The 20,363-nt window shown below is 39.0% G+C and overlaps 1 protein-coding gene across 3 annotated transcripts in view; it reads right to left on the bottom strand.

The window, feature by feature from the left end:
* The window catches only part of RCBTB2 (RCC1 and BTB domain containing protein 2), a 33,208-nt gene extending 15,300 nt beyond the window's left edge, over positions 1-17,908 (bottom strand). Inside the window, exons 1-9 of one of the 3 annotated variants that reach the window (XM_059466922.1) lie at positions 17,740-17,812; positions 9,900-9,960; positions 8,412-8,508; positions 7,793-7,951; positions 7,158-7,308; positions 5,467-5,633; positions 4,646-4,804; positions 3,565-3,672; positions 1,322-1,464 (exon numbers count right to left, since the gene is read on the bottom strand). In XM_059466922.1, coding sequence (XP_059322905.1) covers positions 1,322-1,464; positions 3,565-3,672; positions 4,646-4,804; positions 5,467-5,633; positions 7,158-7,308; positions 7,793-7,918 — 854 coding nt within the window. In that variant the 5' untranslated portion in view covers positions 7,919-7,951; positions 8,412-8,508; positions 9,900-9,960; positions 17,740-17,812. Of the gene's footprint in view, positions 1-1,321; positions 1,465-3,564; positions 3,673-4,645; positions 4,805-5,466; positions 5,634-7,157; positions 7,309-7,792; positions 7,952-8,411; positions 8,509-9,899; positions 9,961-17,739 lie in introns of all 3 variants that reach the window. The other 2 variants (XR_009417927.1, XM_059466924.1) reach the window with 2 other exon arrangements.
* Between the last annotated feature and the right edge of the window lie 2,455 nt (positions 17,909-20,363).

The raw sequence follows: 20,363 nt of genomic DNA, 5'->3' as shown, positions 1-20,363 counted from the left end.
TGGAGAAGATGAAGAGGGAAATAAGGATGCATTAAAAATAATTAAAATTGCATTTTCGCTTATAATTGAAAGACAATGAAAGTCTTTTTTCTGTTTGCTTATTGGTAACAATCATAAACCAACAAGTTAAACATACTTCTTCTTACTCATATAATTATTATTACTTATGTTTAAAGGACTTCCATTTTGAAAACTAAAATTTAGAACCAAACAGCTGTTAAAGCTGTTTTTAAGTGTCCTTTAGCTAGGCTATGTCTCTAATCCCAAGACTGATTTAGGACTTCAAAACTCCCACTGTGTACAGCATTACACAATCCACTGTTTTGCAGTCTGAACTACTGCTTGTTTACTTGTGTTCTCAGCTGCCTGGGGATAATGGCAGGGAAACAACTTGTTTAAAGCTGTATGCACAAATCTTGCAGGCTTTAGTGAGGCAGTATTTTCACTGACACCAAGAATTCATATTCTGACCGACAAAAGCCAAAGGTAGCAGGCAACATTAGAACTTGTATTAAATTCTTACTGTAACATTTTAAAAGTGTCTGGAAAAAAATCAATAACATTTGAAGCAAAACCACAAGTACACACACAGAAATAGCAATGTTCAAGATCAGGCCATGTCTCATCACCAGAGCAGAGATGCCACTTCCTCACAATGATGTACTCAGACACAGGGTTAAGAGGGACATCTCACTTTCCTTCTTACTCACAACAGGAGCCCAAAATTAAGATTTCTGATCATATACATACTTGGCTTTACAACAGAAACAACTTCTCCACTGTCCCTCAAGGACCTAGAGGAAAATATTTAACTCATAAAAATCGAAGCTTTATTTTTAGGCACCAATACCAAGAAAGAAGTCCTCCCTTTCTCTCTCTCCTGATTATGAGCCAGATTTAATAGCAGAAATAACACAAATTGCAGATGTCCACCCTTCACTTTTTCTGAGTACACTTCTTGTGAAAAGTAGCATATTAAAACACAATTTATATTCACAGACAATAAAGCCTTTATTATTGATTTCAAGCAATGAAACTACACCACTGAAGGGAAAGTGCAATTAAGGCCTTTAAAGTACAGTGTGAGCCAGAGCAGAAAATAGCATATTCAGGCTCAGAATGTTCAGTTTCTCTTTCACAGGGGTGGTTATGGGACAGATTCAAGCATTTTCAGTGAAAATTCTCTACACATTTAGCAGATGAACCATTGCAAAAAATTTTAGGCTCCTTCTCCCAAAAAAAGATTAAAAATACCATAATTTTATGTAGTTCTTCTGTGAGTATGTCAACCAATGTCTGATTGCAAGACTGTAAGTATTACCTGTCCTTATCCACAATAACTGTTGTAGGGTAAGACTGGTTACTTTTATTCCCAGTACCTAACTGGCCATATGAATTGGCTCCCCAGGCATATATCTGACCTTCATCTGTTAGCACTAATGTATGTGCATAGCCACAGGCAACCTGTAAGGAATAATAAAAAGAAGAAAAACTCATTTTTATGCAATAGTAAGTTAATACAGACAGATACATCTTATGCTATAGGTTATGCCATTGATTCTAGGCTAGTGTAAAAATTAAATATACAGGTAAGTTTATTAAAAAAGGAAGGAAAGTAAATGAAGTGACTTTGGGGGAAAAAATTTACCAATGAGAAACCCTGACAGATAATCTCAAGAGCAGAGCAAAAAGAATAGCTAGAAACTGAGAAAGAAGGAAAGCTATATGACAAATTTAACAATACCCAGAAAAGTGAAGATGGTCTGTCTTGCATTGACCTGGCTCCATGGACAACTGCTCCAATATGAATAGCTTCACCACTGGAAAAACAGCTAAGCTCTCCCTGTCTGATCCTCTCATCCCTGACTAACAGCCACACAAAACTGCCCCCTCCCTGGGCCAGAGGATCAGAGGATCCTCTGCTGAGATAAGTCCCCATCCCTGGAAGTGTTCAAGGCCAGGTTTGTTGGGGCTCTGAGGAACCCAGTCTAGTGGAAGGTGTCCCTGCCTATGGCAGGGGATGGAACTGGATGGTTTTTAGGGTCCCTTTCAACCAGGCCATTCTGTAATTCTCTAAACTTACATCACTGCAAGAAAACTCTCACAGTACAGTCTGAGAACCATACAAGATAAGCAACAAGAGCAATCAGCCAGGAAAGAGATGGAAGAGACAAAACTCTCCATTTTGATGGCAGCCCACAATTGTATCAACTCATAACTTCAAGGAAACCCCCTTGGTCCTGCTGAGCTGCCTCCTCAATCAGATTGTCCAAAAAATCCACTTCATATATGCAGCACATGCCCCACATACAGACAGATACACAGTGGCAACATTACCAGCAGCAGTCCTGCTCTGCAGGAGTTCGTGTAACTTAGTAGACAGCTACCAAAAACCAATTTACATTGTTCATAACTAGCTCACCTATCTTAATATGATCTGCAAAGACACACCATAAACACATATACTCCACTGACATCCATGAAGCATGTGATGTACTTTAAGTGAAATAAACCATCAAGTTATTTACTGAGTGGAGATCTACAACATGGTATTAATTGGTATCAAGTAAAGGAAGTGGATGGAAACAGAATCTAATCCAAACTTGCTGGAGCATTCACTCTCTAAACAGAAGAATAAGTACAGGGGAACATAATACTTACTTTATTTAATGTTACTATCCAACAGTAGTTGCTACCAGCAAAGCTACTGTCTACATCCTAGGCACTGAATATAAAATGATGTCATTAAATAAGTTTGTTTTAAAATACTTAAAAAATTCATAGCTTTCCTGAGTAAACACAGTAAATAGGATCCAAAGTTCAAAATGCTCTTGCAAATTTTCACTAGTTACAAAACCGATGTTTTCTAACAGTTTGTATCATTTACCTGTCAGTATCCTCTATTTCACATGAATCAATTAAAAACTTCCAGAATCAGTCCTGCAGTAACTTTAAATATTTATTGTATAAAAGAAGTTATCAGTTTGCTAGTTACACTGGTGGCAGCCCCACTACTTGGTAAAGTGCAATAATCTCCAAAGGTCAAGACTAACTGTGGAATCATACCAAATGTTAGCCAAATGCAGTGGGAGGCAATTTATTCAGATTCCAAACACCAGTAAGTCACTGTGGCTGGAGTGCATTCTGAAATGAAATTCAGTCCTCAAGACAGACAAAATGCTAAACTGCAGCATTTTTCCAGGAAAAAAAGGCAGAGGTTAATGAAGAATGGAATATCCTAGAAAGACTCTGTTACTTACTAAAATAACAGCAATATTTTTTAATTAACTTTCACAGGGAAAAAAGAAGAAAACAAAACAAACTTTTTAGTGGTCTAGTCCTCTAAGTAAAATCCTGACCTCACTGAAGTTAATGGCAAAATTTCCACTGACCTCCACAGGTCACAGTTTCTCCCCTGTTGGGAGAGGTCCACTTTAGGACACGTGTTTCATTCTGATGTCACTTTTTAAACAAAGGACTATCTCCTTCAAAGGCAGCACATGCTGTCTATGGGACTCCTGCAGAGGCTCCTGGAGGGTTTGGGGAGGAGCAGCACAGACGTACCCGCTGCACACGAATGCCCTGCAGGGCTGCGATCCGGCACGGCGTGGGCTGGTTGCCGCTGCTGCCCAGCCCCAGCTGGCCATTCCCATTGTACCCCCACACATAGACCTTGAAACAGAGACAGGGACTGTTAGCTGCTTGCTACTATTCACTTCTTTTTGTTGTTTTAGGTAAACACAAACATATTCACACATATACCTTCCTATATAAACACATATACGCACACACACGTTTTTCTTTAAAATGCCGGTTACATACTCATCTAGAATTCTTCCACACTCACGCTCTTTAGGAGTTAGATTATGTAGGACTACAATATTTTAATAGGAAGAACAGAAAATCAGTGACTCATATGGCTGCTTGCCAGAACAGAGTAAATCCAGCACAATACTTCCCTTCTTCAAAGAGCTGATTTCTCATTCCAAAATCTTCTAACAGAAAACACACTAGAACAATTATAAAATGGAAGCTGTACACAACAGTTTGAGTAGGCAGCTTTATGCCAAACATAAGAAAAAGGGAAAACACTGAGCTCTGATAATTTCAGTGACATCATGTTTTACTGCAGTCAATGGTTACTTAGTTCTAAACTCAAGTGTTTGGAGAAATAGAGCTAGCAAGATGTATACTGCCCAACATCATCAGCTCATATGAACAAAGTGTAGAACTTTACAGCCTCCCTGTATCTTTGCAAAGAGAATAAAAAAGTATGAGAGAGATTCAAGAGGTACTCCAGTACAAAAAATATATGCAATGTACTTTTGTTCTCTTAAGATATGTGAATATGAGCACTGATAATTAAAATATCATTCAGTGATTATTCTCACATTCACTGATTACTCTCACATACAATACTTCAGATTCTAGTATAGACAATAATTTGTCTATGAATGCTAAAGACAGCAGTGGTATAATAACAAAGGTGGTTATGAGCAGTATAAGCAGCTAGACTCAAGGGAGTTTGCAAAGGTAAACTTCCTTTCTGAGTAACAGCTCATTATTACCAGGTTTGAAATTATCTACGTGCCAAGTTACTACATGAATTAAAACTCAGTCCAAATATTCATGTGAAGTTTCTTACCTCTCCATTTTCCACTACAGCCATAGAGCACATCTGCCCACAAGCTATATTAACAACTATTTTATTTTGTAGGCAGCCAGTAACTCTTCGAGGAATTGGTTGATTTGCTGTTGAACCAGATCCAACCTGGCCTGAGTTATTATAACCCCATGTGTACACCTGTTGCAAAAGAATCGTCATCAAAGATGGCTTTAAAATATACAGTTCAAAGTACACATTCAAGAGAGGAAAAAGCCATATGAATAAAAAAATTGGTTTTTTATGTGAAAGTGGATGTATTGTTTTCAGACCAAGGAAGACACACAGGTTTACAAGTGAACTGTTTCTAATAAAAATATGCCAATCTAAGCATTTATATATCCCATTCTTTTATGTTCCTCCATTCGAAGGTAAGAGGAAACATGATGGCTGCAGTCAATGCTGGAAGAATCCATTGCTACTTTTCCAGAACCCAAACTAGAATATCTAAGTGGCACAAATGCCACCTCAAGGTAAAGTCCAGGAAACTTTTTACTTTGGCAGGTAAAATTCCTTACAGTGAATGTGATTTACATTAACATCAGCTGTAATGCCACTAAGCATTTAAAGTAGAGTATAGCATAGGAAGGAACTGGCTGTGTAATTTGTTATTACAAGCAGAAGTGGCACAAAATCAGCTACACCCTCACAAGTTTCAATTTTTTTGAAACATTTGTGTTACATCAGCACTGTGAGGATTGGAGGAAGCAAGGTCTAATGCTAGAGGTGAATACTGTTTTGCTGTTTCTCACATATGTGAGTTTCATTAAAAGAAAACAGACACTTGTTCCCACTATACTCACCTCTCCATCAGAGGTTAACACCATGGAGTGGTGAGAGCCACAGGCAACCTCAATGACTTTCTTGTTCACCAAGTTAGTAGAGACTTGACAGGGAATGAAGCCATGATTTGTTGTACCATTGCCCAGCTGACTGTAAGCATTATGACCCCATGTATACACTTCTCCTTCTACAAGAAAAATGTAAAGAGCTGGTTGAAAAATCTCTACTTTTCCAATGAGTACAGAACACAAAATTACAAACTAAAAAGTCAAATTCAGTAACAATATGCATACTTAAGTGTATAAATACATATATGACCTATAGGGCTGTTCAGCCCATGGATGTACCAATGCTACCAGGCTCACATAGTGTTGACCACAAATCCAAATGGATAGTATCAGTGTAATCATAGCAAAGGAAAACATACTGCTGCAAGAAAAGGGATGGTGTAATACAGAAGACAAAAGGAAGAAATGACAGTCAAGAGTTCCCATTTAAATTTCTATTTTACTGACAACTAATCAGAATTTCTTGTCCACATCCTGGCACTGTTTCCCATTTTGGAAAATTCAAAAAATAAGCTTTCATTTCCTTACAATATGCATATTCCCTAAGGAGGATTCCCTCAGAACTACAAAGGTAAAATATACTACACTAAAACAACACTTCTATACAATAACTGGTTAAATCTAATTACTTTATCCTATCAAAAGTGAACAACCCTTTCCTCAGTTCACCAACATATGAATATTTAGTCAACATGTGAAACATACAGCACAGTAAGATACAGCAAAGTGGCAATGACAATAATTAACACAAGAATTGTGTAACATGTAACAGCCCTCTAAAAGGGAAGTTTAAAAGGCTGTGCTGAAGATACGCTATCAATGCAAATGGAGTTATGAGTAAACCTCATCAAGGATCAGCTCCTGACCTGCTCTTTGGCAGTACTTCATCATCAGGTTAAGGAGTGCGAGTGTGTCAGTGGGATCTGCCAGTAACAAAGCTCAGAGGAATACAGATGTATACACAAAAAAAGTGTGCAGAATGGTCTGCCATGAAGACTGGAGGAAATGAATGTAAAAGAACACATTTACAACGTAATTCCACCTACTTTTAGTCATAATCTAGAATACTGAAAAACATTTCCTCTCATTGACAGAGACAGGTAAGTGTGAATATCATCAATTAGGCTCTAAGAGAACCTCGCTAGGAACATAATATTAATAATTTTTCCTCAAGTGTAACATACTTAAACATGAACATAAAAGCCACTATCACAATGTGGATAATACAGCATCAGTGCAGGAAGCATGAAGGCAGGAAGCCAACATAAGGGTCTTTAAAGCACATCCAGAATTAGGTACTGGAGGGAAAAGATTCATTTTGGCCGAAGGACATTGTTGGCACAAGAACATAGGGGCATAATGTAGCCACTAATGCATTCCAAGAGCTATCAGAAGTCTTGAACTTAACTGAGAAGTGAAAGAAAAAACCTTTCCAAAAGTAGTAACAAGATCAAAGTAGGGCTTGAAAAACTCCTGAAAATAACAAGCTAGCTGACATGTCATATTTGCCAATTAAAATAGTTTTGACTTAACAGCCTAGAATGCTCAACTCTCTCTCTTATGTTACCAGCCCAGACCTTTTACACCTGCTGGATGAATTTAAGTGGACTCTCTGAAGAAGTAATATTCAGGTCATACTTTACCTTCTGTAGCAAGAACAACATGAGGGCCACTTCCATAACTCAGGCAGGCTATCTTTTTGCCACACAGGGAATCTAACCTCCTTGGTTCTATAGTGCTCTGCATGTCTCCTGTTCCCAAACAGCCACTGCAGTTCATGCCAAGCACAAAAACCTGTAAGAAAAGAATCACAGACTCATAACTTAGGTTGCAACTGAAAGCTTCCTCCAAAGGTCAACTAATCCACCTCTGTACTCACCAAAGATCTAAACAGATCAGCTGACTCAAGGCCATGTTCAAGAGATTCTTGTACATGTCCAAGGAAAACAAATCTCACAACTGCTTCAGGATTTAACCCCTCTTATGGCATTTTTTTCCTAGTACTGAATCAGAAAATGCCATCTCGCAGTTTGTGTCCACTGCCTCTCATCCTGTCACTATGCATTTGCAACAAATACCTAACTCCATCTTCTCTTTGTTCTATGATTGTGGTAAGAAGCCTTTAATTTAAACTGAAAATGTTTTGTAGCAAACAAAACAATCAGACATTTTTGAATGCAACTTTCTCTAGGTGTACTATTATACTACTGGCCTTCAGAATAACTTGATACATGACTGATTAAACATGTCCCATTCATACACACTCTTGGACAATTACCTCATCATTTTCAGTTGCATACAACACTTCATTACCAGCACTGCCAAATACACAGGCTTGACGAATTAACTTGATCTCTTCTGGGGAACAGAGAGAAAAAATCGGCCATTTCCCAACATCCAGCATCTTCAGGGCTGACAAGAGTGTTGCCTCCAAGGCCTGGTATTATAAAAAATGCTATCAAATATCTGCACAGAAAAAATACATGCCTTTGCAAATCAAATCACCATCTCCTTTTTCCGCCACAAACCAGTATTTTAATTCTACAACGCTTGAAAGGAAGACATTAAATAAACATATAAAATATATCATGATCTAGAAATAAATGATCAACATTAATGGAGAAAAGTACCATGTAGGAGGTTAAATGGTGAGGTCATATATTCACTATATTCATGCAACATTAAGTGCTGTCTTACAGAATTCAGTATACATTGAATTCTGTAAGACAGCATTCCAATATAAAGTGAAAAGAGCATATTAAAAATCTGAAATCTGTGTATTTTCCCTTGGTGCTAAAATTGCTGTTAAAAAAAGAAACCATAAAAGAACTCTGCCCAAGAATACACTTATCTTTGAAAAATATGGATATTTGTTTTCATGTATGCATTTTTCCTACCTCCAAATTATACAAAAATGTGAAGAAATTCTAGTTTGGAGTCTGAAGCATGTTATATCAGCCATAAGAATATTGCTTCTTCAATTAGTATCACTGACTATGAAAAAATATACACAGGAATATATATAACATTAGAAAAATAAAACCAACACCCTAAATTGACCCTAAGTTAAATTCTTTTGAAAAATACCAGCTAATCACACATTTCTTTATTATTTACTTCAGAGGAGGGGAAAGAAGGATTGGCCATATTTACAGGAAAAAAAGTTGCAGTTTTGATCACACCAGTTCTTTCCCCATCTCCTTGCAGCAAATAACTGACCAACTTCAGCCAAATTTGCAAGTGAAAGGGAAGTCAGATTCTGCTGACACAATCAGCTTGGCAGCAGGCAGCTGGACAAACAGACATTATGTTATGAAATAAGTCAGTGAGCAAGTAGGTCCAAGCTAACCCTAGCAGACATTGTTCCCTGTGACACGTAGCACGGTTATCTGGGACGAAGGACCACAATCCATATGGAATCAGTCTTCGTTCATCTGCTGTTTGCAGAATAATTTCTTTTATGTCAGGAGGTTACTATTCATTCCACAGAGAATTTTAGGCCCTCTTAAGATATGATAATAAATACTGAAAGCATCACAGACTATTCTTCCAACTGCATCAACAAAACTGCATCCCACTTTTGTGCAAGACCGAAGAAGCCTGAAATTCAAAAGGACAATCATGGTGTCCTTCCATTTTACAGACACCTTTACTGGAATAACATATTGGTTTCTTTATAATGTGGGCTCTAAATTCCAAGTGCTCAGTGGGTCAGAACCCATTCATCTTGTATAGAAAAGTTGTTTTTTTCTTTAACCTTGTTCTACAAAGCACTCATGTCGTACCCTCATAATTAACAGGTTAAAAAAATGCCTCAAACTGTAGCATTTTTTAACACTAGAATAATACACTGAAAGAAAAACTCCCCAACTACTCTTATAGAAAGCACCCAAGGAAATACTTATGATACTGATTAAAAAAAAAAAAAAAAGAAAGAACCAAAACTTTATCAGACAAAAAAATCCATAATTTAAATCCTGTCTCTGGAATTATTAGTTACACTCAGTAAGAGATACTCTTCCACTTTTCAATACTTTCTCCCCTCACACCGTTCCACATTATGTTTTGTTTCAAAAATATGAAAACCATTTCAACTCTTAGCCCACCAATATTTATATCCCGTAAGTGATCAGTTCCCTCATTATATTGCACGAAGTAATGAAAGGCAGACTTAGACACAAATCTCTGACGTTATATGAGCATATTGTTCTTCTAATATTTTGTGGATGACTTAAGCAAGATTTCTTCAGCTAGTATAATTTCTTCTAACCATAGCTTTTGTTTTCTGTCTACCTTGGAAAGTACTTGCATGTACTAAGCTATTGCTAAATGGAACCTTTTGAGCAGAACAGTACAGAATTCCCAATACAAATCAACACTCTGACCTTGGCACTGACTCCTTGAGGAGGAGCTTCATCCTCCATATGGACTTGTGCTTGTGTCCCCCTGCAGAGAGAGAGAGCTGGGGTTAAAATCATCATATCATATTGCTGAAACAATACTTTCTGAAACCATCCACACTTAATAAAGCCAGTTAAGATAGTTATCTTCTTCTGTGGGGTGAGAAAACAAGAAATGCAAAGCTCTCAGTTTTGCTGTTACATACAACTATACAATGATCAGTTAGGTGGACTCTGCTCTTCTGTAGTCTTACCTAAAATATTAACTCTTGGACAAAACATCTTATTAAAACAAATAGGAAAATTAATCAGATTGTGATTGGAAAGAAAGATGTTTCATGAGCACCATACTCCAATGTCTTTTCATTGCAGCAGAAATAAATTGAGAATCTTCCTGACATAATGCTTTAAGACATTTCTTTCAGCAAAGAAAAAGCACACTGCTCAGAGAATTCAATTTCTGGCTTAAGCCTTCAAAATTACTTATTCCAGTTCCATTCTGAAACCAATCCTAGAAAAACACTTGTGTCTTTTCAGGTTTACTGAGAGCTGCTAAAAATTCATTCTGCTTCAGAAAATATTGTCAGCCCCGTAAATTACCTGTATAATTTCTATAACGTACATTATCAATAGAAACAGATCTTCAGACCAGATGTTTCTTCAGAAATATACACAGCTCCACTATCCTAAAATTATTTCCTAACATAAAGCCATGCAACTCTGTTTTCAGTAAAACTACAAAAATGAGAAGCAGCTCTGAAGCTGTACAAGCCTCTTTCACTGAACAGTGATGAAAGTTGTACACATAATTTTCTTTGAGATACATTGGTTCGGACACAGCTAAAATCTGTTTATTTCTCGCATAAAATCATGTCTCTAAAATTCTGACTACAGGCAGAATAACATCCAACAAACAGTTACCATTTTATTAATTTTCAGACTAATACCACATTAAAACAAGTATCAAATGTAACTGCATAAAACAGCCTAACTTAATACTAAACACATCTCTTATGTAAGACTTCATGCCTTAAGACCCAATTCAGTTACACAAAATACATGAAATTAGTATGACTAAAGTATGATAAATGTTAATGATTCAACATGTAATCTACTGAATAAACAAACAAAAATTATTTTCTTGAAACAAATAAAAACCTGAACAACTCTGCAGCTCGACCATGCTGAATATGCACAACTGTTAAGCTTAAGCTTCAACACAACCCACAAATCTACACACACAGAGTGTACTTTATACAGCTAGTTTGAGACATTACATGAAGAATTCAGCTCATATGTGAAAGTCCACGGTGACTTTGACCTTAAGGCTCAAACACACAACCAAACTGACCTGGAAGCCAAGTTATATTCCCCTTCCACTAGGACAGACTGAAGGGCTGAGTCAGTCACCTACACATCAGCACCTACTGGTATTTGAGATGACCTTGGGGATCCCTGACACCAAACAGTGCTGGCAGATACGATTCAGGACCCACGGGATATCCACACATCCATGCCAAGCTGGAGCAGCAGCCAAGAACTAAATGGCACCAGACAGTCCTGCCTGTGCAGCTGAGCAGCGCCCTGAATAAGCACACACAGCCTTTTACCAAGATTTACGCCTTCATGGAAATGGGGGAGCTTGCTGAGCTCTTGCACTTAAGAAATTGCTTATTTTCTTCAACATACTTGTTCAAACAACAAGAATGCAACAGTTGATTTTGTGGACATTATTCAAAGTAGAAACAACTCCCCTAATCAAGGCCTTTGCCTGTACTACTGAACCATTCTGAAACATTTCATTTCAAGTATGCTAGCAGTCCTCCTGTGAAATTGACTATCAAGGCTATCCAGTATTTTGCAGCACCATTTGATACAAAACTGATATCCATGATTCTTCAGCTTCCAGTATTTCAATTGCACCAGTTCAGACAAAAGCATAGTTTCACTTAAAAGCAGTTGATTTGTTAGCATAAAGGTACATCAGGATCTAACCACCTCAGTTAATTGATAAAAAGTGCTCCACTTCATTACTTTTCAGACTCCTGACAGTTTTGCCTTGACTTTTCTATAACAAAGATCAGTTACATGCCCTCCCAACTCAAAAGTTAGAACATGTTTTATCTTCTGCATAACTATGATAAAATTACCCTGCAACTCAATTTTCAGTTTGCTCTGCAACCACAGACACCTTATTTCTGAGCAACCCCACAGGAGTAAACAGGGTGACTCAAATTATGCCAGTTTATTCTTCTATCCAAATTCATGTCTTCTAATAAAAGTACATACTGAGTGCCACATATCTGTATCTGCAAAGTCATTCTTTCTAAAAATCTGTAATTGATTTAGGAGTACATATCCACCTGGGGATCCCAAAAATTAAGATAGAAAAAAATTAAACCTGTTTAAGAACTATTCTTATCCATACATGTTTAAAATATTAGCAATTATTCATATTTTCCTACTTGCATGAATTTTTCTCCAGAAAAATAACCATTGTGAAAGCAGTCAAGCAAATTAAAACCAGTATTTTTATCAAAAATGAAAAGACAAAAACCTCTATATTTGAGTAAATCAGCTACAGGAGAAAAACGTATCCTAGCTATTTCAGACAAGTTACTGGGATTGTTTGTCTACTAAATCTTATAATATGTGCACAACTGCTAAAACCCATTGCTTTAAAATAGCTAGCTACAACATTTAAAAAGAATGCAATACTTATTTTAGAAAGTAAAAAGGTAAGCCAGAAACAATTCTCATGGCTGAAAACTTAATAACTTTCCCTACCTGTATTTAAAAAAAAAGAATTCTGAAGTGCAAATCTAAAGGAGAAAATATAATTATTGTAAACATTCATTTCTTGAGGCCGTGCACAGCCTTTTGATATAAAAATATTTATATTAAACTTCCACAAATCTCTTATCTGGAATCCAAGTACCATTAAGAATCTTGTTAGCATACTCTGGCAGTCTGAGTTTAGGTCTTGGAAACTGGAAGCTTTGACCATCGTTTTGGTCCAGCCACAATAGGTTTTTGGGTAAGACACACACGCCTCTGCAGTACACATAAGATTGAGTTAAAGAACATAAATACTAAATCTGGTAGCCAAGCTTCATTAACAGTCCCAGACCATTTAACCCTAAATATTTAATCAGGTTCACTGACTCATCTGAATGTAAACATTCTTGTAGACTCTCTCTCTAGGAACTTGGCAAGCAAACAAAAATTTTCAGAACTCCACTTAGTATTTCCTCCCACTTAACTTGAGCATTTATGAACCTCATCTGCTGATTCAAAGGTCTGTCTGCAGCTTCTTCCCCAAGGACTCTAACCACAGGCTTAGGAAAGATTACAAAGCAAAAGTCACAGAGAAAAGTGACTTGATAAGACTTTTAGAAAAGGCACCTAACCTTCTCTGGTATTCTTGATTTCTGAGCAGTTTCCTACAAGAGTAGTCATTACATGATGCTAACTTGTCCAAGCAACTTTGCAGGAGAGATCAGATCACCAATACTGCCAGCATGCACTCCTTGAACAGGTCACATTCCTTTCTAGGAAGACTATTTCCAAAATTATCTTCTTTCTTCATTTACAGTGAAATGCCAGTACTACACCCAGTGCTGACAATAAATTGACAGAACTCAGCTTATCATTTATTCTTCCACTGATGTGGCATTTTCCATTAGCAAAAAATTGCAGACCTTAACAGTGAGTGGTTGTTTGGAAAACTTCAAACTCCAACTAAAGTATAATCTTCTCTCCTTCCTTTCTTGCTCCATGACACCAGACTGAGAATTCTTTGCTCCTGATGCAAGTTCCACTGTGTGCCTACTCATTACACAAGCAAATCAAGGCACAGTTCAGAGGCTAGATCCAAGAAACTCTTTACTGGCTCCATGTCCAGGAGCAAAACTTCAGCCAAGCATCTTGTCAGACACTACCTGTGTTTTGGCATGACATCCAGCTCCATCTGTTGGCTCCAGGGATGGACACCCAGCACGACCTCACTGAAGTTTCCTGAGGTTCACATGCAAAATCCATATTCTAAGTGATGGTAAGACAAGTGCTCATATTAAGTCTCTTCATTTTTCTCATTCCCATTCCAGTTACTTTTTCCCCTTTAGAAAAGTCTATCACCATCACTGCTGTAGAATGGTGGATTGTTGACCAGGCAGCAACAAGAGAGGAAGCAACTGGAAAAAATCATCATCACCCACCAGAAAGAAAATATTTAAAGCAGAAATAAAAAAATAATCCCAAATTTTTTTCTCATTCTACAAACCCTAGAGTCAATCTGGAAAAAATAATACCACACCTTTGGCTAGCTATCTACTTGACTTTAAAAAAAGAAGATTTGAAGAAAGAAGCTGGCAACTACTAAGAAAGAGAAGCTATATAACAAATAAATAAAAGACAGAAATACAAAGACAAGAAAACAGCTGTGTTTACTAAAACTTAAGCCTCCAGTAGATTTACTGAAATGTCAAAGTCAGCAGCTAAAAAAGCCTGATAAGAAAATGTCAATCAAAATACATTTTCACTTAGAAGTATTTACACTTCTTTCTACACATGTAAAACTACCTTTTGAAGGCAAACAAGTGTTTCAGATCATGGAAACAAAGCAAGAACTCCTTTAAGTGCTGAAAAGTATTATAGGAAGGTGCTGGAGTCACTTTCACATAATTACTGGTTTACTTCTCCAGTAAAAGGAAAAAAATATAATGAGCATTATCTCTAGACCTTGAGATGAGTTAAAATAATCAAACATTTTGGGAATCCCAGTCTCTTGGGAACAAGATGCCATTCCTGCACCAAAATCTAACCTCATGCAATCTAATGTAACCTAAATCTAGCCTGAGATGCTAAGGAAAAACATCTGTTGACAATTTTGATATGGCTAATCCAGGATTGTCCAAAAAATTAACCTGAAAAGTTCCTTCTCTTTGCTCAATTGTTACCCAAACTCCTGTAATCCATACAAAAACACAAACATAATAAAATACAACTGATGCAATTGTTGGCTCTGCCTATTTTATATTCTACATAAAATTTCATTTACTATGCAACTGATTTGGTAGAATTGATAACTTATCTTCATTTTGACCTTCCAAAATGAGAGGTCAATGAACCAGCTCTAGGGAAACAAAATTAATCCATAATTAATCCAAAATTAATCCATTTGTTAATACTCTTAACACTGTCTGCCTAAGAAGATGCTGCATGTTACAGGAGAGAAAAAACAGTAAATAGAATGTGCATGAGAAAGAAAAGTTACCCCACTTCCTCTACCAATAAATGATACTGTTAAATACTCAAATGTACAATTCCAGTCTTCTGATACTGGAACTGTTGGACATTAAGTGGCAAGAGCATAACAGCATCAGACATAACAAGCAGAGGTTTCTCAACCCTTAAAAATAATTAAGAGACAAAATGTTATTGTTTCAAGGCAAAAGTTGGAGTATCTAACATTAAGTATATCCACTGCAGTAGCCTCCTCCAAACTGCAAGAGATGATATGCATCATGATACCCTCATTTTACTTCAATTTTATCACTCAGTGGTCTTACTTCTATTAATGTTTTCACTTACATGATTAAAGAAACTTAAAAAAACAATTGTCTGTAACTAACTCAGAATTACTTTTGCTATTCCTTTGCAATTCTTACTGTCCAACTGGCACTTTACCTCTTCACTTTCATTTTGCTTAACTATCCTTTTTCTCATCTTAATTTCTAAAATCCTTTTTGATGGTTAGAAGTTGATTTCAACAGACCTATTTAATTTTTTTTTTTGGACATAAATTCCAGATGGATTACACCTTTGGCATAAAACAGCTTTTTAACTTCTTTACTTTATACGGCCCTCAGGACTCCTGTACAAACAACATCACTAATTAAACCTCTTGATTTTTCCAAGTTTCTAAATGAAGAATTTCAAACCTGTTTAGTCATCTATTTCTATTTATTTAATCTAATTAGAAATGCGGCCCAAGATCACAAGCTGACCAATGAACCATCTTTCCCCAGAAGTTTCCCACTGCTTACCTGAGAGCAAGTCTAAGGCAATTCAGTGCTTATTGGGCAAGATGTGTGTAAGATCACCTGGATCACTGTGTGTCTGAATGATGCCATCACCTGCATCTCTTGGCTGCTCAGCCTGGAGAAGAAGAGGCTCCAGGCCACCTCACTGTGGCCTTTCAGTACTTAAAGGGGGCTTACAAAAAGCCCCTTTTAGGCACTGAAAGGAGGAAGGAGTGTAAAAAGGAGGGAGAGTAACTTTTTACACAGGCAAATAGCAATTGAACAAGGGGGAATGGGTTTAAACTACAAGAGGACAGAATCAGATGAGATCCCAGGAAGAAATTCTTTATTCAGATAGCGGTGAGGGCACAAATGGTTTGCTGAGAAAATTTGTGGATGCCTCATTCCTTGCAGTGTTCAAGGCCACTGGATGGGGCCAGGGGCAACCTGGTCTAGTGAATGGTATTCCTGCCCATGGCAGGGAGGTTGGAACCAGATGACCTTTAAGGTCCCTTCCAACACAAACCATTCTGTGATTCTACAGTCTAAGAAAGAAATCCATCTGTGACATAATTCCTGACAGTATCTCTCAGTAAGTGATATTCTTATACAAATCCAACTCCTGTGGTCCATAGCAGACACCATCAAAAGCTCTTAAAATTTTCTTGTGTCAAAGCAATGATATGCTTGACTGTTTTTCTTTATCCATAGTCTCTTCCTGCTACTTTACAGTCCATCACATCATTCAAATCCCACATAATTCAGTCACACTTATTTCCTATACCTGGATGGTATTATCTCTTCTATCAACACTGAGCAGGACGGTTACTTCTAAATGTTTCCTTTACTCCATGTTTGCTTTCACATCGTCCAACATGGAATCATAGAATGATCTGGCTTGGAAGGGACCACACACATAATTTTGTTACAACCCTTGCCATGGGCAAGGACACCTTCTGATGGACCAGTTTGCTCAGAGCCCCATCCATCGGCCTTGAACACCTGCAGGGATAGGGCATCCACAGCTCTCTGGGCAACCTGTTCCAATACCTCACCAACCACAGTGAAGATTTTTTCCTAACATCTAATCTAAATATACTCCTTTTCAATTTGAACCTGTTCCCCCTTGTCCTCTCACTACATTCTCTTATAAATAGTCTTGCCCCATCTTTCCTCTAAGTTCCCTTAATGCACTGGAAAGCACATAATTCATCAGCCCGAATAGTTTCTGATGGTGCACAAGCATCACTCCTACAGACCTCACCCCATTCGTAACCCGAGTAAAACCTCTTTGCTGACTGTGCCTGATATTAGCAATTTCACTCGCCAAGGAAACGCCACGAAATCCTCCCATCTCCCACACAATAAACAAACGGTGACTGGTTCCCAAAGTATCCCTTCTTTTCCTTAAAACCACAACCGGGCCGCCAAGCTCAGCTCGCCTGTAGTGCCGCCGCCACCACCACCACCACACCTCTGCGCACCTGCGGGCAGCGCGCACGGGCACCGCACACACGGGACTCCTGACGGAGCACACGCAGACAGACTCACAGACACACAGACAGACACGCCGCCATCCCCGTTATCGGCCATTTACACACCGGGTGCCTGAGAAACGAGGCCCCGCGGAGCGCAGCCCCGGCCCGGCCCAGCACAGCACACGCAGCACGGGCGGCCGCGCCCTGCCCCGGCCCCGCTCCCGCTCCCCACCGCCGGCCGCCCAGGGAGGGGAAGCACAGGGAAGGGGGGAGCCAAGCCCCTTCCCTCCCCTCCCCTTCCCACCCCCATGCTCCGGCGCTTACCTTCCTTCTCCGAGGCGGCGGCCGGCGGCTCCTCCCCCCGCCCCGGCGAGCCAAGGGAAGATGCTGCCGCGCTCAGGCGCCTCCTCAGCGCCGAGCCCGCGGGGAGAGGGGAAGGGGAGGGAAGCGGCTGGCACCTCCCAGGATCCACCCACTGCAGCAGGAGCGTCGGGAGCAGTGGCCGCTGTCTTCAGAGCGGGCCCCGCGGCTGAGGGGCAGTGCTCGCTGCCGGGGAAAGCTGCGGGAGAGGCTGGAGCTCTCCCAGGGCCTGGCCTCGGGACGACATGGCTGATTTGGGAAGAGCCATGCCCAGAGCGAGCTCGGCGTCTCGGCGGAGACACCACCCCTTCCCGCCTCCGAATCACAGAATCAATCAATCGGCTTGGGAAGGACCTCTGAGGTGCTGAGCCCAGCCTGTGACCCGGCACCACCGTGACAGCCAGACCGGACACTGAGTGCCACATCCAGGCTCTCCTTAAACACCTCCAGGGACGGGGCTTCCAGCAGGTCCCTGGGCCGCCCGCTCTAGGCTGGTGCCTGGGCAAAAATACGCGTGTCAACCACACACATGGTCAGAGGGGAATGTCAAATATTGCCGTGCTGTTCCAACCTGCGATCGTTTAATTTTTTTTCCCGAAGGAAGTGAGGAGATATTATGTATTCTGTATCTCCTATGGCTTATGTTAAAAATTAAGCACTCCCAAAGAAGATACGCTTGATAAGTTTTCCTGCAAGTGGCAACCTGGCTGTTATGCCTGGTTGTGTCTCTTACCTTGAGTGTGACAATTGCCTGCTGTTTGGCTCTGAGAAATTCTCAGAGACCCTTGCTGCCACACCCAAAGATATTGTTACATTATTGCTGTGGAAACCTTATTCAGAAGGAGAAAGTTTGCTCTGGAGCTAAGGAACTCCCATCAAAAATTAAATTCCTTTATGCCCTAGGGAAGGTGTCAGGGTTTTTTTATGGGAATGACAGCTTCATAAGGATGTTTTGACATTTTAAAGATTGATGTACTCAGATGCAAGCCTTTGGCTGTCCAAAAATGAGGTTTGTAAATGTACCTAAAGTTGCAAAACCCCCATCCTTAGTGCTACCAAAGGAGCAGAGGTTCCATACATGTATGTTCTCCATACTTGCTCTGTGGCATGGCAGTCTCAGTCCATGGGCTACATGCGCCTTTTATCCCATTCTTCACCTATATCACACATGGAGTGCCTGCAGTGCTGTGCCGACCACCAGTGCTCTTCCCTGATGTGCTGCCTAGTGCACAGAATCAAAGAATCATGGAATGGTTTAGGCTGCAAGCTGAAGCTATTAATATTTAGATTGGCAGTAAAGCAAAGAGTAATTGTCCCCTAAAACATTTGTGTGTATCAGTTCTATAGTGCATATTTTAGAACAATATTGGGTATTTTTCTAGGAGTTATGCTCAATGTGACTCACAGAAGGTCACACTTAGAAGCAGTGGAGCAGATGGTGTATTTGATCCTCTGAAACAAAATGCAGTTTGATACAGTGGTGTCCCTAAATCTACAAGCAATAGATGTAGATCTACAAGCAGACAAACTGCATTCTGAAACATTTAGCTAAAGGATTGAGTTTGGTGAATAACAGCTGAATGACAAGGGATATAAAAGTGAAAAAGGCTAATTTCATTCATGAATGTGCCCAGACAGGAATCAACAGTAATTGAAAGGTAATTTGCATCCAGTAATTAGTATTTTAGGTTATTAGGATGCTGCATTTAATGCTACTATACATTTGGATAGGGATGTTGAGAGTGAGATAGGCTGCATGAAGATGATAAATAGCTTGAAAATTAGACATAGCTAAAGGGATTATTTGTTCAGCTTATTGAAAAGAGTTTAAAGGTAATTGCAGTTTTTAGCTTCCTTACAATGAGAAAATATTAGGTACTGAGTGGCATTTTAATTTAATGGAAAAGAAAAAACTATAATAAAAAGCAGTGGAGATATATTAAAGCCTCAGGAGTTCAAACGAGAAATGGTGCAAAAATTTCTGACAGGGAAAGTAGAAAGTGGCTTCCATTATTTATGCCTTCAAGTAAAAACCTGATCCAGTTATTTCTGCCTTTCCTTTCTTGCCATTTTTTGAACTCCTGTCTCGTTTTCTTCCTTTTATTTGAACTATCCCTGGGTTGTTTTTCTTCTTTCCTAAATATAATGCCAAATTTAGAACTCAGCAGCAATGAAAGGAAGGGAATTGGAATGGAAAGGAATGCTCATTGCAGGGGAGTTAGTCTGGATGACCTTTAAAGGTCCCTTCCAACCCAAAACTATTCTATGATTGTATGATTCTAATATGTGCCTGTCTCATCTTACAAGTAAATTGTAGATCCTTCCAATTTTCAATTAATGACTAGGATGATGCTCATTCCATTTCTGTTTGACATGAAGCCAGGAAGGACTGATGGTGGACTGATGGTCCAATTTTAGCTTGTACAGTAGCATCACATCAAAACAGGTAAACCTCATACTGGCATGTCCAAAAATAGTATCTTAAGGCAGAAATGAAACATTGCCAGGTTATGAGAAAATGCTACTGCAAAGAGCAAGGATAATTTTTGGTCACTGCATGATCAGGGAAAATATTGAAGCAAGGGAGA

This window comes from Ammospiza nelsoni, chromosome 2, assembly GCF_027579445.1.
Source record: "Ammospiza nelsoni isolate bAmmNel1 chromosome 2, bAmmNel1.pri, whole genome shotgun sequence".
Taxonomy (NCBI): domain Eukaryota; kingdom Metazoa; phylum Chordata; class Aves; order Passeriformes; family Passerellidae; genus Ammospiza; species Ammospiza nelsoni.
The sequence above is the reverse complement of the archived record's forward strand: the minus strand, read 5'-3'. Positions and strand labels throughout refer to the sequence as shown.